The 24,984-nt window shown below is 39.4% G+C and overlaps 1 protein-coding gene and 1 long non-coding RNA gene across 3 annotated transcripts; one reads left to right on the plus strand and one right to left on the minus strand.

The window, feature by feature from the left end:
• The first annotated feature begins 2,005 nt into the window (after positions 1-2,005).
• On the plus strand, positions 2,006-5,202 carry LOC113069171 (uncharacterized). The gene is made up of 5 exons (XR_003279663.1): positions 2,006-2,141; positions 3,359-3,529; positions 3,648-3,856; positions 4,113-4,140; positions 4,304-5,202. It is a non-coding gene; the product is annotated as an uncharacterized LOC113069171 (long non-coding RNA).
• Positions 5,203-6,609: 1,407 nt separating this feature from the next.
• Positions 6,610-21,066, minus strand: LOC113077658 (C-type lectin domain family 10 member A-like). Of its 2 annotated transcripts, XM_026249970.1 has the most exons (13): positions 20,934-21,066; positions 16,470-16,559; positions 16,084-16,179; positions 15,335-15,430; positions 15,139-15,234; positions 14,943-15,038; positions 14,747-14,842; positions 14,551-14,646; positions 14,355-14,450; positions 13,758-13,829; positions 13,411-13,565; positions 13,201-13,316; positions 6,611-7,289 (listed from the first exon to the last, which is right to left on the minus strand). In XM_026249970.1, exons 1-13 carry the CDS (start codon positions 21,037-21,039, stop codon positions 7,151-7,153), a joined length of 1,350 nt encoding a protein of 449 aa, XP_026105755.1. In that variant the 5' UTR covers positions 21,040-21,066; the 3' UTR covers positions 6,611-7,150. The 2 variants fall into 2 exon arrangements, with proteins under 2 accessions (XP_026105763.1, XP_026105755.1); XM_026249978.1 differs by lacking the exon at positions 15,335-15,430 and having other exon boundaries at positions 6,610-7,289.
• Between the last annotated feature and the right edge of the window lie 3,918 nt (positions 21,067-24,984).

Consider the following 24,984-nt stretch of genomic DNA (forward strand, 5'->3'; position numbering starts at 1 on the left):
TCGAATCAGACGCGTCTGACAGAAACGGTTCTCGAGGTTCAGTGTACGAATAAATGTCAAAATAATTATTATTTATCATTATTCTGCGTAGTTTGAAGATATTTTTTTTAAATCTTTATCCCGGATATATATATATATATATATATATATATATATATATATATATATATATATATATATATATATATATATATATATATACATATATATATATAAAAATCAGGAAGAGGATGGGGGGGGGGGGTCAAATGGGGGGTAAGAGCGTTTTTTTGCAGGGTCAAGAACCCCCCCACCCACCCCCCAAGCGCCACCAATTGGTAGAAAATAATATTTATTGTTGGTTTCCTGACGCTGTATCCCTTCTAGATACAACCAGTGTTCGAACTATACCGTGTCCTTTGGGGGAGCCCACTTTTTTTTTTTTGGGGGGGGGGGGGGGGGGGGTTGGGGGGGGGGGGGGTTGGGGGGGGGCGTAGAGTTCGTCCACATGCGCATGCCTCAAATAAGGACTTACAACAGCTACAAGTGTATGCACTATTGTACATTATCGACACGAGTGCCTCAAAAAAGGACTTATAATGACTTACAAAGCTACATAACAGCTACAATATGCACTATTATACTTTATCGACACAAATTGATAGGTCAGGAAGACAGCCTTGAATGATGTTGCGGTCTCCTCCATTAATTTAGACCTCAATTACTTTATTTGGCAGAATCGCCTTTTGCTTAGTTAATGCCACTTCAATGGCCATCTTGTGTGCAATGCTGTCCCTGTATTTATATATAATTTTTCGCGACTGGTTCTGAGCATTAATCATTAATCCACTCCTCAGACAAGTGCGTGCCAGGTACCTTGTCAGACAGAAGAAGGTTTTTTGCGCCCTTACAAGTTGACGAGTGGGAAAAAATGTGGCCCCTTTAAGAGCTGCGCGCTCCCTGTAAAACGGTATGCACTCTGTATGATAATGTATACAAGCGCGACTCGAATCGCCCATGTATACGGGTAATCTCTGTTTGGAAATCATTTTGTTTTAATCTTGTTTGTTTTGTTTTGGTTACGCTGTGGACGGTGGAACATGGGACAGACAATTGCCCGAGTTCGATTGGAGAAATAAAACGCGAGTCGTTGTTAAATGTCAATCGCCTCCGTGAGTTTTGTCTGGCCTAATAACTTTGTGAGCTACTCATATTTTTTCCCCCTCCTGACACAACGCGTTACAAAGTGATGCACCCCAAGCTTCCATCCTTAACACACAGCCATGTATATTGGCTCTTCCAGTCTCTCCACTGCTGGCTGTTCCAGTTTAACGCGAGAGAGGACTCGAAGCAAGAGGGTTTAGGATCCCAGAGATTACTTTTCTTCAGCTTCATGCGTTTTCACAGTGGGCTTGGCTTGAGGTTTACCAGTGCTTGCAGCAGGTGAATCAGTCGTGCGTCATCACTACACAATTTCTTAATAAAACCAAAATTAATTGAACTAGCTTGTTTTCTTTTTGCCCTAGCTATGATGCTATAACTGCATAATGGAAGGACTTTGCGCACGATAAATGGCCTCCAACGTTTATTTTGTTTCTACGAACCTATGACATACTAACATGTGGAATTTGCAGCGCAGCGCCCCCACACCTTCTGTAATCTTAATTGAAGTTAATTAGGTTTTAATCGCCGTCATGCATGAATGAATAATATTTTGCCATCATAATCACATTTACAAAACTGAAATTGCACTTAAAAATATTCACATTGTCAGTATTTTTTGAGACCCCCCAAAATTTCAGATTTCTCGTTTTCAGGGGAGCCCATGTCTTATTAAGGGGAGCCGAGCTCCCCCTAGCTCCCCCGTAGTTCGCACTATGGATACAACCGCGAATATAACACATAATTACTGTATTTGCAGTACTGTAAGGGTATGATTAGGGTTGTGGTAGGTGCAGACGTTAATAAACCATAACTTTACAGTAGCATTTTTCGTTGTGGATACCCACTGTTTTAGTGGGAGGTGGGAAATTTTTACAGCGTAGGAGATGAAAGTGAAAGAAGGTTGAGCTTTTATTAGATGAAAGGGAAAGTGTTGGACAGTGACTCTTGATTTGAACGACCAAGCCGCAGCACTTAAAGCCTCTGAAGAAACACTTACGGTGAGTAGCCTATACGTGTTACTGTGTGCCCAGGCTCAATTAATTTCCATTATTTACAGAGAAAGGTCTGTTAACGTTACCCTGTAATTTGTGCGTGTGTTTATTAGTTTTTAAGTGCATAATCACAGAGCGTAGAGTGAAATATCAAATTAGGGGTGTTTATTAGGCTATACGTTGAATCTGTAAAAAAGGTTAGGCTAAAAATGTGGGAAAATTATCGACAGTGTTTTAGAGTAGGCTAAATAAAATATACTTTAGATACAAAAACAATTATGGGATTGTTAGTGCATAATCCCAGAGCCAAGAATTAGGCTAAAACTGGTGTGATCACACATCAGTGCTTACATCAGTGCTTCGCTTACATAAAAAAAATCTAAATATTAGGTCAAGATGAAGTGAAAGCATTACGCGGCGCTTAAGCAAGATGACAAAGCGAAGACACATGTGTGCTCGCCTTGAAGCAGCGCGAGAGCGATTCTAAAGTACAAGGATCCTTTTGCTGTACTTTAATGTCATACAACGATCGGACCAACGCCGAGAGATAGCCAATAGAGTCTGTAGGAGGACTCTCTCTCCCCTCCCTAATCAGAACGTGACGAATTTCAAAAGCAAAAGTGAAAGCGATTTAGGTGCCCTGGTCTCGACACTGCAATCAGCTCAGAAAAAATGTTTTTCGCTTTCGATTCGTCATGATCTTTTGCAACTATAGCCTACGCTGCAACAATCTTTCGACTGCGTCTATCTAAAAGCAGAGGCAGCATTTAAAATAAGGAGGCCTGTGTCAAAGAAAAAGCTGAGAGATCTTTTTTCGAGCGAAAGCAGAGTCTTCTTGCGATGTATTTTCAGCTGAAACGGGTGAAACATAACAAAGGCAACTGATTCAAATCAATTTAAAAAAAAAATGTGAAAAAATGCCTTCAGAACTGGATCAGATGAAGGCAAGGAAAATATGAATAGACAGGACGTGACAAACTTGAAGGCACTTGTAGGATTAGAAGATTTCCTGCCTTTTTAGATACAGCCCTTTACAGTATTTTGCAGTTTAAACAGATGTTTTTTTTTTTATTAAACATATAGTTTCTGTTTTGTAAGGCACTATTTGAAGAATTTGTCTAATAAAACAACGTTTTAAGTTTGTATCCTTAATGCAATATGTAGAATCCATTTTAACCATTCTTCAACCATTTTATGTTTTTTCCCCCTAATTTTGGATTCAGGACATACAATGAATCGTGCTGTATATGACATCAAGACATCTCTTAAAAGGAAAGGCTTCAAGGAGGTCTCTTCCCTTCAGCAATGTCATTTCTTACTGTTTTTCTGCCCCATTATTTCTCGTGCTGGAACTGATATTGACGCTGCAGTGAATCACATCAATCAAGTGAAAGGTCATTTACAATTGTGAAAAGCTAGATTAGGCTAATGATAAAACATATTTAATTAAACTTATTAACCAAATTAGTTTTTTATGATCCAGTTAACAATCCACTTATAATTGCCTTACAGCTTCCAGTTTTCACTTATCATTGCCAGTCATCATGGTGGTGCTCCATCACACTTTTGACCCAGAGAAACTTATACTCGACAGCAACAATGTTATAGCGAGCGAGCACATATCTGCAGTGGACTGTCTGTTTGATGACAATGGATTACTGAATGGATGTCAGAAGAATACGAATGCAATCAGTAAAATTGCAAATGACTCAAAATTAAAGGTACCTACAATGCCCTTTACACAAACTGATGTGTTTCCACAGTTATTAACAAAAAGAAAAGTAAAAAAAAATTAAATGTGGGTTTTTCTAATACAGTGGCTGAGGAAATTAATGTGAATTTGTCAAAAAAAAAAATTTCTGTCTGCTGTAGTATATATATATATATATATATATATATATTATATATATATATATATATATATATATATATATATATATAAATACAGATATATTGATTTATTAATTTCCCTTTCAGAACTGGACTTTATATCATTGCCTGAGAGGTAAGTATTCCAAACCTTACATTCTTCATTATTCAGTGAAATTTTCACTTTTACAATCTGACACTGTAATTAATAGTTACAATTATAAAATAAATATAGGCATATGATATCATATTCTTTAGCATTTTTGCAGAACATAATGTAAATCTACGTCTATCTACAGACCAGTATGCAGAAAACGAGCCCTTAATCCATGAGAGACCAGTGCGGGTTCTGAGCACAACCATTAATTTATTAGGGCATGATGTACCCATAATTTGTATTGCTATTGTTGTTGTTTTGGCTGTGATTGTTCTGATTGTCCTGCTACTAAGTTTTCTTTAGATTTAAAACAAAGAATGAAATGAAAATTTTTGTGATTTTCAGAAGTAATTGTTCAGTGGTAATTGTAGTAATAATGCACTGCATGAAGATTAATTAAACGCTGAATATAAATAATTAACAAGTTCACAAAACACTTAAAGTAAATTTAATGTATAGGCTATTTCCCCTATATAATTATGTTTTACTTACCGTATTTTCTGCACTATAAGGTGCACGTAAAAGCCTTTAATTTTCTCAAAAAACGCTTTATAATCCGGAGCGCTTTATATATGGATCAAGGCACTCTGTCAAAATGTTGACATTCCCTTTAGCACAGTTACATCTAGTGGATGCATAACGCAAATTCAGTCAAAAGTTTGACTGCAGTATATTTCATTCCATGCGCTTTATAATCCGGTGCGCCCTATATATGTAAACAGTTCTAAAATAGGCCATTCAATGAAGGTGCGCCTTATAATCCGGTGCACCTTATAGTGCGGAAAATACGGTAAGTAAAACATAATTATATAGGGGAGATAGCCTATACATTAAATGTACTTTAAGTGTTTTGTGATTAAATAGTGTATTGTGATTAAATAGTGTATTGTGATTAAATAGCCTAGTTTATTGTGATTAAATAGTGTATCACACACACTCAAATATTTGCATGTCAGTCTAACAAAAATGTTGTTGTTTGCAAAACATAAATAAACAGCTGTTTGACCCACTTCTGACAATTTTTCAGTGTTTGTATACCACCCCAACTTCTCATCTTTTTATTTAAATTCATGATTCTTTCCACACCAAAAAAAACAAAAACAAAACAAAACAAAAAAACGTTTAAGTACTCACATTATTTTAATATATACAAATAAGGTTTATGTGACAGTGAAGACTGTATGGCTGATGAAAATTTAGCTTGCCACCACAGGAATAAATTATTTTTGAAATTATACAGATAAACATTATTTTAAATTGTAATAATAAAATAATTCAGAGATATACATGCATATAAATGTGTGTGTGTGTGTGTGTGTGTATACTAACATGCAAACGTTTGGGATCAAAAAGGTTTTTAAAGTCCAAAGATGCATGTACATGAATATAAGTTAACTCTTGTTTAATACTTCATATTTCTTACTTTTCATATTTCATATCTGACCATAGCAAATGCAGATAAAAACTTTTACATACAAAGAACAAAGATAATAGACGCACAGTTATGAAAGGATATGGTTTGTATGTGTTTTGCTTGAGATTTTAGGGATTTTTGAAAATCATAAAGAATATTTACATATGAAATTCTAATTTGTGCAGGGATATAAAAGGCTATAAATAGCATATTTTAACATGTGATGGCAAAAGGAAGTTATTGCAAACACTAGTTGGTGGTTCAAAGTGAAATTTGGGTAAAAGTGTAGGCTACTTATAATTTTGTATATTGTCGTATGTACCTTGATGCTAACGTTAGCTCTAATGCAGCTACTGTACATAGCAGGCGTGGTTCTTCTTCCAAATGCATTTTGTCATAATAATTCATGTGAGGTCGTAAGAAAATGTTTTGTTGTATTTTTATAGTCAGGCTTATGATAACAGTGGGGTAAATGTATACTGGGAAAGAAACGATGTGGCTTGGTAAACCTTGAAATAACGGAACAAAGTCTAATAATGGCGGAATAAAAACAAAACAATAATGATAAAGAATAAAGCGGATTATATCTCATACTGGCTGATGTGTGAAAGGCTTGATTTGTAAGAACAATAGAATCATGAATCGGGCAGTTTGTCAAGCTCACAAAATAGCACACAGGATTACAATAGAGCACAGTAGCACAGTAGAGTTTACAAGGGTCATAGATCAATTTTGTTAGCCTTTTATTAGCCTTCTCTAAAAACACACATGACATGGTCTTAGAAAATGTTTCATAAAATTCACAGTTTTAGAAATTTGAATTTTCAAATGAAGCATTAATAAACTTCTGGCTTTGCTTCATTACGTTTCTAAAATGATATCCTACATCAATCATTATTTTTATACATTTTTGTTTTCAAGTTTGAGCTTTTTGAGTAATTCTGATTCTTGAACAGTAAACTTTAAAGTGTCAGCTTTGTGAACATATGCAGATTATGTATCTAGTCAGAAAGACTCATGCAGCAACCTTTTTATTTTGGGTGTGTAATTTGTGTCTCCATTCTGAAAATGTGGGGTGACAGGTAAGGGGTTTTAATATTTTATTTTTTATGATGCTGTATTTTAAAGCCAATTTTTAAAGTTAAATAAAAATCCAAATTAGCTTTAGAAATCTTTATTGGAAAGGGTTTAAAGAATTTGTAATGCTTGTACAATGAAACATAACACTTATTGCACATGCACCTTTGGAACACAAACAGGCAGTATGTAATCAAAGTCACAGTCATATAACAGTAAGCAACCTTTCTACTGACTCGGGAAAACACTAAAAGAAAAATCCCCAGGGCTCCTGCTCTCCTGTGTGAACATGCCATAGTCCTGCTGCAGTATAGCAGGTTCAAACATTGTGTATTTAATATAAAAGCCCCCCCACCCCGCTCACTTATTTACTTATAAGTTGTACATTCAATGTCATATACTGTATTTAAAAATCTTCCACTGTCCCACTTGTGCATATTTCTCAGAATATCAGCAGGCCTACTTTCCTACTGTTTATAACAGAGCCACATTAATAGGTTAGTTTTCACTGGCTGGTGCTTTACAGATGAATCTGAAATTCTTTGAGCAGTTGCCATCATTCAGTTTCCCAGATGCTGTTAGTTCTCCACAGTCCTCTTCACCCCTCCAATTATTTGGTTCTCCTGGTTCCCACTGACTGCAAATAAATAAACAAATAAAATCAAAAAGTAAGTAAAATAACATACAAACATACATGCATACCTCAATAACATTTTGCCATTACAAACAACTGGTAGTATGTAATGCCCCAAAACATTTTACTCACCCTCATGTGGTTACAAACCTGTATGAGTTGCTTTCTTATGTTGAACATAAAAGAAGATATTGGCCTAGTGGTTAGAGAGTTTGACTCCTCAAGAGTCAAGAGGCACTTATTTGTCATTTGCATAGTTAACACTGAGGAAAACTGGGCATTGAAATGCTTGTGAAGAGGCTCAGACATACAGTGACAATAACAAGACATAAGACATAGACGTACATGAAGAGCACTGAGGTTCTTGAGTGACTACAGTGCCCATAGACAGAAAGACATGGACAGAGCATTATATGCCCATAAGTGGAAGTAACAGGTACAATAAAGGTAATCAGTGTTTAGAGTTGTAGTGTACATAAGAAGTCCTGAGGTAATATTATGATTACTGGGATAGAACGGTGTCTAAAATGTCATTGTAGAGTGACGTAGAGCTACGTGGAGAAAAATTAAAGTGGCAGTGCAGATGCAATAAATAAACTTAAGAGCAGCACACATTCAGATGTATTCCTGAGTAGAGCAATGTCCAAAAGTCATTACAGAGTGTCACAGAGTAACACAGTGCAAGTATAATGAAAGTAAACATAAGAGCAGCATGTATTCCGGTGTTTTTTTTTTTATTTTATAGATGGAGGACAGCTGATTGTTAAGTAGTCTGATGGCTTGGAGATAGAAGCTGTTCTTCAGTCTGGTTGTCCGTGATCGGATGGATCGGTAACGTCTGCCAGATGGCAGTGTGGCAAACAGGTGATGAGCAGGATGAGTGTGGTCCTTGATGATGCTGCGAGCCTTTCTCAAGCAGCGAGTCTGGTAGATAGCAGCGAGTCTGATCCTAACCCTAAGGTTGTGGGTTTGACTGGGGCCAGCAATATCATGACTGAGGTGCCCTTAAGCAACACAAATGGCTGCCTACTTGCCTACTGCTCTGGGTGTGTGTGTGTGTTCACTGCTGTGTGTGTGCACTTTAAATGCAGAGGTCAGACAGATATCAAAATATATAAAAAAGATACTTTGTCTTTTTTTGAAACAATTGATAGCAACATTTTGGAAGAAATAGTGCATTACCTAAAATCATCAACCTGTTATCTTATTACACTTCCCACATCTTTTTTTCAAAAATGGGCTAAAATGTTTAGAAACAGATCTCTTAAAAGTGGTCACTTCTCATGCCTCACTTCTTTCTGGGAATTTTTCAGACTTTCTGAAAACTGCAGTTGTTAAGCCCCTTCTGAAAAAGAGCAATCTTGATACCACCATTTTGAGCAATTATAGACCAATATGAAATCTTCCTTTTATAGGCAAAATTATAGAAAAGGTAGTTTTTAATCAGCTTAACAAATACTTTGTCACGATCATCAGCTGGGGTGCCCATGAACTCCAATAGAGGGTACTCCACTCACTCCACTCTGGCATCTTGTATTTCCATTTCGGATATCCCCTGACATACCTGACGCTGTTTTCTCATCTCTGCCTGTTTTGACCATTCTCTTTAATAAACCACTGCATATGGATCCGACCGTCTCTGACTCCTTTTTAAAACCAGGATCCTTGCCAAACCAGGATCCAGCAGCCTTAAGGAATACATCAAGGTCAGTCATACATCCAGTAGCACGACTTATGTGTCTACGTCAAGGAGATCGGCCCATCGAGGACTATTTGATGGACTTTGTTGAACTGGCTCATTTAATATCTATGGATGAGATATGCCACATGCTATTTTTCAAAGGAGGCCTAGTTGAACGGCTGCAATCGATAGACAAGATGGCCTCCAGCCCAGTGCCACTGCACAAGATGGGCATGAAATGGCAGCTGCAATTGATCTTCCAGAGTCATGTCAGGTCCCCGCTGATTTTCCAGAGTCAAGTCAGGTCCCCGTTGATCTTCCAGAGTCAAGTCAGGTCCCCGTTGATCTTCCAGAGTCAAGTCAAGTCCCCGTTGATCTTCCAGAGTCATGTCAGGTCCCCGTTGATCTTCCAGAATCAAGGTCCAGTCAAGTCACCGCTGACCGTCCAGAGTCATGTCAAGTCAACACCGACCGTCCAGAGTCAGGTCAAGACACCGCTGACCGTCCAGAGTCAGGTCAAGTCACCATTAACACCCATGAGACAAGTAAAACCACAGTTCAACTTCATGAGTCAAGTCAAGTCACCGTTGATCATCGTGAACAAGGAAAAGTCACTGTTGATCTTCAAGAGCCCAGTCAAATCACTACAGATCTTCCAGAACTTCATCATATCACAACAGATTATCCAGAGCCTCGTCATGTCTCAGTTGAACTTCAAGAGCCTTGTCACGTCTCAGCTGAACTTCCAGAGCCTCATCACATCCTGTCTGTTGGACACTGCAATGTTCTCTCAGCCTGTTGTGTTGCTGTCAAGGAGATTGTTACTGCTGTGGAACCTCCAGAGGTGGCAGCAACTGCTGCAGAACCTTCGAATGTGTAAGTAGGATCCATCCATGAACTCTCGTCCTATCCTGTCATGGCAATGGAGACCATCCATGAACTCCCCACCTGTTCCGTCACGGCTATGGAGGCAGTCTATGAACTCTAGTTCATTCCTGTCATGGCTATGGAGGCCATCTGTGAACTTTCTACCTGCCTTATCACAGCCACAAAGGCCACCACCAATCTGTTTATATCATCTGTTCCAGTCCCACCTAACCACACTTGCTCTCCTGTGCATTGACTCCACTGTGGTGGTCCTTTGCTGCGCCCTGGTGGGCTTCTGTCTCATATGCTCGGCTGTGGTGGTCCTCTGCTCTGCCCTGGTGGGCTTCTGTCTCGTCTGCTCGCCTCTGGTGGTCCCGTATGCTCCGCCTTGGTGGGCTTCTATCCTGTCTGCTCAGCTGTGGGGGCTCCTTGCTCTCCCCTGGATGGCTTCTAATACCATCTACTCAGTTTAGGGGCCATTGCTCCACCCTGGTGGGCTCCCACGGCACCTGCTCAGCCCTGGTGGGCTCCAGCTACCCTTGCTCCACCCTGGTGGCCTCCAGCCCCACCTGCTCCGCCTGGTGGGTTCCAGCTCCGCCTGCTCTGCCCTGGTGGGCTCCAGCTCTGCCAGGAAGGGCTCCTGTTCCCCATGTTAATCACAGAAAGGGCCACTGTTTCATTCCTGGGGGGAGGGGGGGTCTTGTTTAGTTCTGTGTGGCTTTTTCAAGCATTTCCTAGTGTTTGTTCCTTCCGTGTTTGACTTTGGATTGTTTATAACGACTGTGATTCTCTGCTGCCTGCCCCGACCTCTGCTTGTTACTGGTGCTGATTTTGGATATCCCCTGACATACCTGATGCTGTTTTCTCATCTCTGCCTGTTTTGACCATTCTCTTTAATAAACCACTGCATAAGGATCCAACCATCTCTGACTCCTTGGTACATACTTAAACTCAAATGGATACCTGGATAATTTTCAATCTGGTTTCCAACGGCATCACAGCACAGAGACAGCACTAATTAAGATATTATATCTTATAGACATTATATTTGCTTAAATTCTGATTCTGGCAAAATATCAGTGCTAGTATTACTAGATCTTAGTGCTGCGTTTGAAATTGTTGATCATAACATACTTCTACAGAGTCTGGAAAACTGGGTCAGGGTTTCTGGGATGGTACTCAAATGGTTAAGGTCATAATTAGACGGGAGATGTTATCATGTGAGTCTAGGAGAGCATAAGCCTAAGTGAACGTCCATGACGTGGAGTTCCACAAGGCTCAATTCTTGAACCGGTTTTGTTTAGCCTGTATATGCTCCCACTAAATCAAATAATGAGAAAGAACCAAATTGTCTATAACAGCTATGCTGATTATACCCAAATTTACCTAGTCTTATCTCCAAATGACTACAGCTCCATTGACTCCCTCTGGCAATGCACTGATGAAATTAACAGCTGGATGTGCCAGAACTTTCTTAAGTTAAACAAAGAAAAAACTTGAAACTGTGAAAGTCATTGCATTTTGAAACAAAAATGAAGTTCTCAAGGTGAATGCATACCTTGACTCTATGGGTCAAACAACCAAAAATCAAGTCAGCAATCTTGGTTTGATTCTGGACAGACCTTAGTTTCAGTAGTCATGTCAAAGCAGTAACAAAATCAGCATACTATCATTTAAATAAACATTGCAAGAACTAGATGTTTAGTTTCCAGTCAAGACTTGGAGAAACATGTTCATGCCTCTATCACCAGCAGGGTGGACTATTGTAATGGTCTCCTCACCGGCCTTCTCAAGAAGACAATTAGAAGGCTGCAACTAATCCAGAACGCTGCTGCCAGGATTCTGACTAGAACCAAAAAATCAAAGCATATCACACCAGTCCTCAGGTCCAATTACATTTAGGATTGATTTACTTTTGCTCGTCTATAAGTCACTCAATGACCTAGGACCGAAATACATTGCAGATATGCTCACTGAATATAAACCTTAGAAATACCAAGGGGTTCAAACAAAACAAGAGGAATCTGCTTTTAGTTATTATGCCACTCGCAGTTGGAACCAGTTTCCAGAAGAGGTCAGATGTGCTAAAACATAAGCCACTTTTAAATCTAGACTCAAACCTAATCTGTTTAGCTGTGCATTTATTGAATGAGCACTATGCCATGTCCGAACTGATTACACTATATTTTATACACTCACCTAAAGGATTATTAGGAACACCTGTTCAATTTTGCATTAATGAAATTATCTAATCAACCAATCACATGGCAGTTGCTTCAATGCATTATGGTGTGTGGTCCTGGTCAAGACAATCTCCTGAACTCCAAACTGAATGTCAGAATGGGAAAGAAAGGTGATTTAAGCAATTTTGAGAGTGGCATGGTTGTTGGTGCCAGACACGCCAGTCTGAGTATTTCACAGTCTGCTCAGTTACTGGGATTTTCACACATAACCATTTCTAGGGATTAAAAAGAATGGTGTGAAAAGGGAAAAACATCCACTATGTGGCAGTCCTGTGGGCAAAAATGCCTTATTAATGCTAGAGGTCAGAGGAGAATGGGCTGACTGATTCAAGCTGATAGAAGAGCAACTTTGACTGAAATAACCACTCGTTACAACCGAGGTATGCAGCAAGCATTTGTGAAGCCACAACACACACAACCTTGAGGCGGATGGGCTACAACAGCAGAGGACCCCACCGGGTACCACTCATCTCCACTACAAATAGGAAAAAGAGGCTACAATTTGCACGAGCTCACCAAAATTGGACAGTTGCAGACTGGAAAAATGTTGCCTGGTCTGATGAGTCTCGATTTTTGTTGAGACATTCAGATGGTAGAGTCAGAATTTGGCGTAAACAGAATGAGAACATGGATCCATCACGCCTTGTTACCACTGTGCAGGCTGCTGGTGGTGGTGTAATGGTGTGGGGGATGTTTTCTTGGCACACTTTAGGCCCCTTAGTGCCAATTTGGCATCGTTTAAATGCCACGGCCTACCTGAGCATTGTTTCTGACCATGTCCATCCCTTTATGACCACCATGTACCTTGTTGAATCAATGCCACTTAGAATTAAGGAAGTTAAGGAAGGGGTCAAAGTCAAACACAGTATTAGTATGGTGTTGATATATTAGTATCGTCACCCCTATATATAAAATACATCTGTATTTTAGCTGCTGTATTTTATCACCTTTGTTGCAGTTCACTAGTTTGATGGCCAGACAACACTAACAGTCGTCTTGTTTTTTGAAATGGCAAAAGTTAACAAATAACAACTTAAATAATCAAAAACAGTAAAAGCTGTGATAAAATTATACTTTATGATCTTACTGATAGGCTAGGGAGGAGCTACAAATATTTACATGCCTGCTGTTCATGGTGTAGGGTGTTCCATCAACCCATCTCCAATGTCCAGTTATCATATCTGTAAGACCAATCCAGTAGGATTCAGATGAACGAACAGCGTGTTGCACAATAAAATCCTGATTGAAACAAATGAAACAGACATTACATACAATTATATTCAATTACTATACTGTGTATGTGATTGTGACTGTGTGACTGTGTATCACTAACCCACTCCCTGGAGTCATTCCCCAGGATGAGCATCAGAGTGCCCTTTCCACTGCAGTATGAGCGTGCCTTTTGCCAGCTCAATTTCTGACTGGAAAATTCATAGCAGTTGGAAAGAAATGGTTGCCACCCAGCTTTACAGCTCAGAACAGGTTTATCTAAGAGAGAGAAAAGTTTTATATATACAAAAATCTAATACTTTGACATTATATTGTGAAAGTCAGTTTTGCCTCGTCAGCTACATGTATAACACACACACATACACACACACACACACACACACACACACACACACACACACACACACACACACACACACACATATTATAATTTATAATGATACTGCTTACGTTGAGTCAAATTTGTTATTCTGCTATCCAGATCAGCTTTCAGTTCACCGACCATCTCCATAAATCTGTCATCTAAACACACAAGAACTGAGCCTTCACATTTTCATGTTCCTTTTTGTTTATACCATAAATAGGCTTTAAAATAAATTTGTTACCTCCCTTTATGGACTCTTTGGGTTATGAAAATATAATTTTGTACATATATGTAGTAAGTTACATGATACACCATTAGGTAACAATAAATGACTTGCTGTCTTTATGAGTGAATCACTGAGTCATTATCAACCGATTCATTCAAAATAAGCAATTAAATCAGAAAGAAAACTCCACAAAACTGTGTTTTGGTCATAAAGGCAAAGGTTGTTTCTTGCTTTGACTTATTTTAGTTATGTATTTGATACTTAAAGTACAAAAATACACAAAATTACTGGCAACATGTCTCTGAAATGCAAACTTTAATTCTTGTCCATTGCCCTGCAATATTATATTAATTAAAAAGTATGTTCATTTATGTTTGAACGTGGTTTAGTATTTAATTAACAGTCACAGTTATTATAAAGTTATTTATGAAATATAAACCATTAGGTAAAATCTCACATGTATCTTGTTGGTTTGAAGAAAGCAAAGCTAAAGAAGAAGTCAGATTGGCCACTTCATTCTCTACCTCAGTCAGTTTACTGTTTTGGTGTTGCACTTTGAAGAAGAACACACATAAGTTTAAGCAGTATTTAATGAACAGTTACAGTCATTATAAAGTTATTTATGAAATATAAACCATTAGGTAAAATCTCACATGTTTCTTGTTGGTTTGAAGAAAGCAAAGCTAAAGAAGAAGTCAGATTGGCCACTTCATTCTCTACCTCAGTCAGTTTACTGTTTTGGTGTTGCACTTTGAAGAAGAACACACATAAGTTTAAGCAGTATTTAATTAACATTTACAATCATTATAAAGTTATTTATGAAATAGAAACCATGAGGTAAAATCTCACATGTATCTTTTTGGTTTGAAGAAAGCAAAGCTAAAGAAGAAGTCAGATTGGCCACTTCATTCTCTACCTCAGTCAGTTTACTGTTTTGGTGTTGCACTTTGAAGAAGAACACACATAAGTTTAAGCAGTATTTAATTAACATTTACAATCATTATAAAGTTATTTATGAAATAGAAACCATGAGGTAAAATCTCACATGTATCTTTTTGGTTTGAAGAAAGCAAAGCTAAAGAAGAAGTCAGATTGGCCACTTCATTCTCTACCTCAGTCAGTTTACTGTTTTGGTGTTGCACTTTGAAGAAGAACACACATAAGTTTAAGCAGTATTTAATTAACATTTACAATCATTATAAAGTTATTTATGAAATAGAAACCATGAGGTAAAATCTCACATGTATCTTGTTGGTTTGAAGAAAGCAAAGCTAAAGAAGAAGTCAGATTGGCCACTTCATTCTCTACCTCAGTCAGTTTACTGTTTTGGTGTTGCACTTTGAAGAAGAACACACATAAGTTTAAGCAGTATTTAATTAACATTTACAATCATTATAAAGTTATTTATGAAATAGAAACCATGAGGTAAAATCTCACATGTATCTTGTTGGTTTGAAGAAAGCAAAGCTAAAGAGGAAGTCAGATTGGCCACTTCATTCTCTACCTCAGTCAGTTTACTGTTTTGGTGTCGCGCTGTGAAGAACATACACATAAGTTTGCAAAACAAGGTTAAAACAATAAGTATTTAATTAACAATTAAAGTTAATATAAAATTCTCTATGAAACATCTTAATTAATCACTTACCCCCATGTCGTTCTAAACCCGTAAAAGCTTTGTTCGTCTTCGGAACACAATGTTAGATATTTTGGATGAAAACTGGGAAGCCTGTGACTGTCCCATAGACTGCCAAATAAATAACAGTGTAAAGGTCCAGAAGGTATGCTCTTCTGTGTCAGCCGTGTTGCACTGATGCGCTGTTTTCTTTCAAACCAAAGCGCAAACATGTGTAGAAAAATATCCTTGTGTCTCGGCTGTCACAGAAGAGAGTATATGTTTCACCTGTGTACTGCTCAGATTCTCTAAAATGGTGTTACACTGATTTGGAGAGAAAGAGAGGAGATGAATTATTGAATAACGTTGTTATTTTTGTTTTCTTCATGACAAAAAGTAATCTTGTCGCTTCATAACGTTACGGTTGAATCACTGATGGAAGATGGATTTTCTTACTATGCTTTTCTGGACCTTGATAGTCTAACATACGGGTTTGGAATGACATGGGGGTATAAGTGATTAATGACAACATTTTTATTTTGGGGTGGAGTATCCCTTTAATGTTAAATCTCACATGTATCTTGTTGGTTTGAAGAAAGCAAAGCTAAAGAAGATGTCAGATTGGCCACTTCATTCTCTACCTCGGTCACTTTACTGTACTGGTGCTGCACTGTGAAGAACACAAATATTAGTTTGCAAAATGATGTCAAAACAATACAAAAACACCAAGCACATAGCTTAACTTGTGCAAGGCCTTAGACATGTTAATTCTGCACATGATTTTCCTATTTACACTTAGTAAATAGACAGTTTTTAATGACTAATTTTCTCATGATCAAAATCACAACCACAAGAGCTTCTGGAAAGAAAAAACAAACAAAAATAAAAAACATTCATGGTCTGGCTGCTGTATTTTTTGTAGATGATTAAGCTTACAATCAAAGCATCTGTGAAACTTACATTTTACAGATACTGTAATTAACAGAGCCATGAAGAGTATGACAGTGCCACACATCAGAAGAAAGCAAAACTTTTTATTCCAAAAGCGACCTGCAAAAGATAATATGGAGAGGTGAATTACTGTTCATGTTCTGATTAACAATCAGACTTATTATTGCTCTTTGCTCTCCCAATAATATATTACATTTTTAATGGAATTGTGATTCCCTGTCAAGGGAACTTCGAACTGCATCCTCTGAAGGGACACTATGGGGAACACCTCGCCGTGACCCGTGTCTGAAGCATACTTTGAAAAATGCCAACATGTTGGCCGGTGACAGCCTCTGACGTTGCTACCGGCATGACTATAAATACACGCCGTAGGACCCGTCACTCATCTTCTTCGTCTTCATTTACTGCTTTGTTTGAAGCGTGTATCTGAGAAACGACCAGAACGGTAAGAGCGATCTATTATTGTAATCATGGCATCCACTAGCAAGGCGTTTAAACAGTTTGTGCATCCGGGGCGGCGTTATTTGACACCTAATGACATACACAGATGTCATGCACTCTTTGCATCTCTCGTTTGGGCGAAGAGCACCCGCGCGATGTCCTTGAGGGGGCAATCTGCGCGCACTGCGAGCGTTTTTCTGTGAAAAAGCTCCGCTCTTGTTTGTCTCTCTTTTCGAGGAAAGAGGGACAGCCATCTGGATCTCGCGGCTCAGGACCCACCGTTGCCGAGGCACGGAGGAGAATGAGCTTGTGGGGATCACAGGTGGATCTCGCTGAGGAGTGTAGAGAGGGACTTTTCGAGAGCGAACTTCGGGAGGAAGATGCGTTGTCATTAACCCATTCTGACACTGAAGTTAGTGCTCTGCGGGGTTCTACCCAGAAAGAGCAGGAGATATTTGAGAGTGGCGAAGAAGCTGAGGCTGAGCCGCTCATTTCTCCTGCACTGCGTATGGGGAGCTGTTAGGGGTAAAAAAAAAAAAAAAGCTTGCCATGGAAACATGCCAGAAAGGTAATGTCGCGAGGACGCCTTGATGAGCGTTATTTGTCTGACCATAGCCCGCCAGCCCAGGTGAGCCTCCCATTCTTGCCTGACTTACATGCAGAAGTCGTAAAGGAACGGAAGAGGCCGTTTTTCTCTCCCATCCATCGGTTTCAGCATACGAGTTATGCTGATATCGATGGCATGCACGAGAACGGCTATGAGAGGATGCCCCCTGTAGAAGAGATGCTGGCTAGCTATCTCTCAGTGGGGGAACATCCTCTCTAAAATCTCCCTCTTTGCCATCTAAGCCCTTCCAGGATACATCCCGCTTCCATGGTAAATCATACGCAGCAGCAGAGCCCGAACAACAAAGGGGTCCTGGCCCATCTCGATCTGAGGATCGAAGACGGGCGCAGAAGGCTAGTGCCATGGCTCGCGCTCCCCCCCCCCACCTGAGGGCAGGGGCAAGAGGAATTGCGGGTCACGAAGAGGTAAGCAGGGTCTGAGGGATGTGATTCAGACGAAACAGCGTTCTCGTCCGGATCAGAGCGATACCTAGGAGTGAGTCACTTCTTTTTGGATGTTTTTAACTTCTGTTTTATTTCTCCCCTGCCTAATTCCCCTGTAGCCATCAGCGCTCCACCTGATCGGGGTTAGGTGGAAAGTTTCTCACATAACAGTCTCCTATCCTGGACCTGTTATGTTTTGGTTGGTCCTATTTTCATAGTGACCACCTTACTGACGGTCCGGACCAAAAGGGGGCGCCCCGTAAAGCGGGACTCCAGTACAGGAGGGTGGGTGAGTATGTAACCCTTTCTGCTTATGGGTGTTATGTTGCTGGTGGTTATATGTCTACTAACAAACTCTGTGCTCAGTTCCAGCCTCGTGCTCTGGCCACGATCACAGGCTTTCAGCAGGCGGCCGTGCTGCATGGGTTCGCCCCCCCCCCGGGTCGCGACACCCACCGCGGAGCGAGTCCCGCATGCGGGAAGCAAGCGCTCTGCGGTTGCTCGTCCCACACCCCTTCTTGAGGAGCCTGGCTGAGACCACTGGCACAGCACTGCAGGGAATTTCATGGATGTCTGGCCAGGTCACCCTGAGGGGCCGCCTGGCCGCTAGGCGCATCCGGGGAGGTGGTAGTTACGGAGTCCTTCTGTATGTACTGCCTCAGGTGATGCTCCCTTCGCTTGAGGGTTGGAGCTCGCCTCTCCTGTGCGATCCAGCGCCTCTGCGATGCTTAGGAACCTTTCTGTACACACGCTAAGCCTGTGTACTTTCTCAAAACCACATGGTGGTCAGTGTGCATGTGAACACTTTGCGCACTGTCTCAAATCCACGTAAGTGGTAAGTGTGCACGCAAGGCTCTGCGCAATTTCTAAAATCCTGTACGGTAGGGGTTACGCGCTCTGCTTTGTTCCCTTTCTGAAGATGATTAGCCCTGGGGTCCATGGGCTTCATTCAACCAGTGTGTATTTGTTATACACCCCAAGCATCGCTTCCCTCAACATGAGGAGCTGTGTGGACTCCCACATAGTGTGGTTATCAGGTAGTAGGCCTCACCAGGCCTCCCTGGAGATTAAGCTCCCATATACTTTGCGTTTCCACTAAAAAACGAGCTCCCACGGTTTGTGGTTGTCAGGTAGTAGGCCTCAACAGGCCTCCCTGGAGTCGAGTTCCATATTACCTTCCACTGAGGTGGTTATCTGGTAAAAGGTAGTAGGCCTCTCTGTAGGTGAACTCCCACATATTGTGGTTATCAGATAGTAGGCTTCACAGGTCTCTCTGAAGGTGAGCTCCCACATACTGTGGTTGTCAGGTAACCTTTCAGTACACACGCTAAGCCTGTGCACTTTCTCAAAACCACATGGTGGTCAGTGTGCACGCAAGGCTCTGCGCACTTTCTGGAATCCTGTACGGTAAGGGTTACGCGTTCCGCTTAGTTCCCTTTTTTAAGATGATTAGCCCCGGGGTTCCTTGGCCTTCATTCAACCAGTGTGTATTTGTTATACACCTCAAGCACCACTCTTCAACATGGGGGGCTGTGGGGGCAATTCTCGCTGTAGTTTAGCAGTGCTCCCCTTTTCAAAAAGGGTCGCCTATGAGCATGCTGCTTGGAGCTCGGAGTCCTCTTCTCATGGGAGACTGAATTCTCGTTTTTTTCAACAGAACGCTCCAGTACTACATACTGTTTTGAGACGCACTGTGTGAGCAGAAATCCTGCTGAGGCAGGGGCTGAGGCTCGGGGAATGGCACCTTCGCACCAAGGTGTTGAAGCAGAGTTGGAGAGGTTGGCCAGACCTGGGTGGATCGGTTTTGCGGCTCAAGAGAGCGTCGCACTATCCCCTCTGGCTTCCTCTGACTCATCCAGCTCCATTGGGGCTGGATGCCATAGTACAGGCATGGCCGAGGCTTCATCTGTACGTTCCGTCCTCTAATTGCTCTGCTCCCGGGCCATTGCATCTACGAGCTGCTCTATCAGAGTGCCACGAGAGCCCCTCCTTTGTGACAGGCAAGACTTGGTAATAATCAGTGCTAGGTTCTTAGCCGTATCCCTTTTAAGGAATCTTTCGTGATTCCAAGCCTTCAGCTTTACCCCGGGTTGAGGCCCTACAGGTAAGTTGGGTATGTAGCTTAGGCCTTTGGCCATAAGGGATAATGTCAAGGACAGCTGTCGAACCATCCCAGGAGCAACTCCCGGTGAAATGGTAGAGTTGGTACTTAGTGTTTGCCATGATTCTGGCCTGCACTCCCCTCAGCATGGCGGCGTGGGTATACTGTTCCCCATAGTGTCCCTTCAGAGTACGCAGTTCGAAGTTCCCTTGACAGGGAACGTCTCAGGTTACGAATGTAACCATGGTTCCCTGAGAGGGAACGAGACACTGCGTCGTCTAGCTCCCTGCCATGCATCGGACGCAAGCTTCACAAAGAAGATAAGTGACTGGTCCTACGGGCGCGTATTTATAGTCGCGCCGGTAGCGATGTCAGAGGCTGTCGCCGGCCAACACGTTGCTGTTTTTCAAAGTATTCTTCAGACACGGGTCATGACGAGGTGTTCCCCATAGTGTCCCTTCAGAGGACGCAGTGTCTCGTTCCCTCTCAGGGAACCATGGTTACATTCATGACCTGAGACATTTTCTTTTTTTTTTTAGGAATATATTATTTGTTAAAAATCTGAGATTTTTGATTAAATTGATTTGACTGAACAACCCTGAATTCAACACACTGTTTCAAGATGTATTTCTATTGATATGATTACAAATACAGTGATATGATTACACCACCAGGTTTAAAGGCTATCACTTTATCAGAGGAAAAATCAAAGCCTTCAACTAAAGTCCAAAACATGAACAATATTCACTCTATAACTGTAAGAAAGACATAGAACAACTGTGAGGTCTTCAGTAAGCACTTAAATAAGTTTTTTTTTTTTTTATCTATGAACTACAGGTAAAGCTTTCATTAAATTTAATGCAGGCTGGTATAAGCCATACCTTTCAGTTTGTGTGATGGTTTCTTGTTAATGTCCTCATTTAGTACACAGAAAAGATTGTTCTGTGAACTGTGCCTGGAGTCCTGAATGTGCATAAACTCTGCCATAGCTAGCCTCTGAACGTGAGAGGAACTGCGGAGAGTTTATATAGTGAGAGAATGATGCGGATATCACACACAGGGAAGAATAATTCTTTCATCATCCCAATCCTAAATAGGAAGTCTGTACATGAAATAAGGACTGTGACTAACGACAAAATATAATGGCTCCATCTGAAACAGCACATCTGAACCCAATGGTCATCACATTCTGTGTACAGAGCAGGCAGCACACTGTATCCGTTCCTATGATATTTTGCTATCCAATGCACGTGAATCTGTAGTTTCAGTTTTTTTTTTTTCACTTTTGTCTTGATTTCTAGCAAGACAATATTTTTGGTAATTAAACATTTGCTTGGTTATCATCAAAGCTCTCACTATTTGGTTAAAGATCATTAAACCCTTATGCTGCCTCAGAAGCTTGTCTGAAATCAGTTCTGGGAGGTACCTTCCAACACAAACATTGCTGTAAATCATTGGCTTATAGGGCAACAAGTCAGCTTTCAGGCTGTGTGGTTGATGCATTGCCTTATTAAACAACATACATGAGTAAAGTGCAGGACAATGCACAATATCTCTGTCTGTGGTCATTATAGTTTCTAGAAAAATGATGGGAAAAAAAGGGAGAAATGAGAGCTTGCTTGCCACAAAATACAATACTTCTCTATTAAAGAGAATTAAAACAGCTTATACAGCAATTCTTCAAAGTTCTTCAAACGAAACTATTTTATAAAGATACTAGATGAAAGCCTTTTCACTGGAACAAGTCCTGAAGTGTGAAAGCCACAGGCGGTCTTGTTGTCATGAAAACAACATTGCAAAGTCTTGTGCAGTTAAACCTGAGTTCAGCTTATAAAACTGTGAAGTTATTAATATAACATCTGCTTTATATTTGCATTTTTACGTGACCTTACAACTGCAAGGCAGCTATGCAAGCTATCGATTTTACATGACCTTACAACTGCTAGGCTGTTATGCAAAGTATTGGAGGTTGGGTTGAATACAGCAGAGCATTTCCAAGAAATTGAAACCGAAAATATTATACTTCATCTTACAGATAGAAATAATATGTCTGAGTTCCATAAAAACCATGCTTTGGAAATGATACATTGGACCTCAATGGTGTTATAAATAGCATTTTATTTTCATTAATATTAGCACATTAGTATATTTATATCATTCATATAGAAAGTATTATGAATTTTATTTGTATATATTGTTTATTAATATAGATTTTTTCACCCGTCTATCTGCCTCATCTTATAATATCTTTCAGCCTGTATTAGTGTTTATCTTTAAAAATAAAACATCAACAACACCACAGTTTCAATTAGGTACTTTAATTTTGTTAGTTTTTTTACATGGCATAGTAGCAAAAATGACAGTGCTCTAACAAAAGTTACAAGCACAATAAATTAATAAATGACAATTGACATTGAATATAAATAAATACTTAAACAGTAAAACAAAACAGAAAAAGAAATTAGTATAATGAAGTCCAAGTTCTAGTGAAAAATTGTCTATTAACAATCTGACAGTTTTAAGTCCATCATTCTGTGTATTTTGATGTGATTGAGTGGCAGCTTCTCTCTGCAGATGACGAGGTTGTGGGATGTGATGCATCTGAAATACACAATTAAGTTTAGTTACAGTAAGCCTCTTCCATTTGTTTATGTATTTATGTAAAAACAATTATGTTCATTGAAAGCCAAAAGTACCAAAAATGTACATAATGTGGCGTTTACAATCTTCAAATGATAAAAGTGATAGAAAGTCAGCTTTTTAAAGATAGCTTTAATGTTTTTGTGACCAGGTATGTCTAGGCATAAACCCAAGTAATAATCACAAATATATAAAAAAAATAAATAATAATAAAAAAATAAATCTAACAATATGGATAATAAATTCATTGTAATTTGTAACTTACTAAGTGGAGAAGAGGAGAAAAGTAATCTCAGCTTAACAGAAATGCTCACGCTTACACGTGACCAAAAAAATTAAAAAGAGAAAAGAACATGTTTGAGTGGAAAACAATTTAAATTTGTCTTTCAATTTTAGAAAGTAATCTTTTACCTGTTGGTTGTCTGTGTATGTGAATTTATGAGCTCCAGAAAATCAATAATGAGGTGCTTTGACAGCTAAAGGGGAAAAAAAAAGAAAAAAAGGGGGATTAAAGAACCCTAAACTCTATATAAATAACTATTTCACCATAAAGGTGTTCTTCTCCAGATAGCACACGCAGGTCTGCAGGATGTCTATTAAAGATTGCTTCACATGGAAAGCATCTGCTGTGTACAGACATCTGATTTAACATTAGAAATTCTAGATCATAAACGTCTTCTAAATATCTATTTGACATCTGATAGGAAACATCCTATAGACGTATTGCAGATGAGCAAACAATTTAATAGCATGACTCCCGTCAGCCTGGTCATGGGGGAGGTGCTGCAACAATATATATTGATATTCTCAATGTTACCCAGAAAACAGGTTTAACTCATTCAAAATACTTCTGCTTAATGTTACACTGTTAAATTGTCTCTCTTGCTCTGGCTACTGTGTAGACCACCAGGGCCGTATACAGAATTCCTAAAAGAATTTGCAGATTTCCCATCAGACCTTTTGGTTAGCATTGATAAAGCACTAAGGTCACAAAACGCTGGACTTTTGGTAGCACCTTTGATAACAAAGTCCACTAAAGGAAGTACAGCTTTTACACATTTGGCTTCCAAACTCTGGAATATCCTTCCTGATAATGTTTGGGGTTCAGACACACTCTTTGGCCAAGCATTCAAATAATGCATCTCATCTTGTACTGCAGTTATATCTGATCAAATTTGCATTATTATTCTTTAGCTTGGGTTAAACAAATAAATTTTCCTTGGTTGGAACCGCAGCTACGGTAATTATGTCTCTATTTGTCTCTCTGTTTTGCCAAGGATGTAACTAAGATTTTGAAAAGCTTTAGTCTGGATCCAGAACACCTGAGAAGAGATGATGCCAACCCCTCAGAGGACCTCAAATGAGGCTAACCCTGAAACAACATACAGAACAACTAAATTTTTGCTATACATTTGATTGCATAATAATTATTGCTGCTGATAGTATTCATCGTCTGTTTGATTACATCTTTTATAGATTTGTCCGTACATTTCTGCCAAATGAATCTGTACAATACAAATATTAAGGAGAACAAGGTAGGTTGGCTTAATTTATTTGCTATATTCTTTATGTTTATTATTATCAAAAATGGTAATCTATTTAAGGCGAAAATAACCAGTCAACATATATTTTAATATGTAGTTTTAAGTACTATAATATAGTTTTTATGGTTGTTTGCTGACTGTAAAATGTCCTGATAGCAGTGAACTTCAAAGGGAATCAAAACTATTTATTCAGCATTTCTTAAAACCAATGAATGAACTCAGGATTTTATCATGAATTTACAGGTTTTGTTTAAAGGAAAGAGGAATTTGCACGGTGTGTTACTTAATACTTAAAGGGGTCATAGACGAGATTACAAGTTTTCCTTTCTCTTTGGAGTGTTACAAGCTGATTGTGCATAGATAAGATCCCTGAAGTTGCAAAGATCAGTCAAACCAAAACCAAAGAGATATTATTTATCAAAGTTATGACTCTGCCACCCCCTAAAGTGCATATGTCTTTCTTATCTGAACTGTATAGGATAAATGTTATCTTTTTATGTTGTGTATATGCACATTGAATTCACATTTATGTGCGAGTAGGTGTATGCACGCGTCAAGTTTATATGTATACGCAAGTTATTCACAAGTGTGTATGCATTCATTGCTAAAATTATACTATATCTGGTATATAGTATATAGTATACTGGTATCAATTTCATATTACAGTTTTTTTCGATTGCTAAAGACAGTGGGCACAACTGGAGTCAAATGTGCAAAACTCTAACTACAGTCTGCAGAGCAGCAGTTC

Source organism: Carassius auratus, chromosome 5 (assembly GCF_003368295.1).
Source record: "Carassius auratus strain Wakin chromosome 5, ASM336829v1, whole genome shotgun sequence".
Classification (NCBI taxonomy): domain Eukaryota; kingdom Metazoa; phylum Chordata; class Actinopteri; order Cypriniformes; family Cyprinidae; genus Carassius; species Carassius auratus.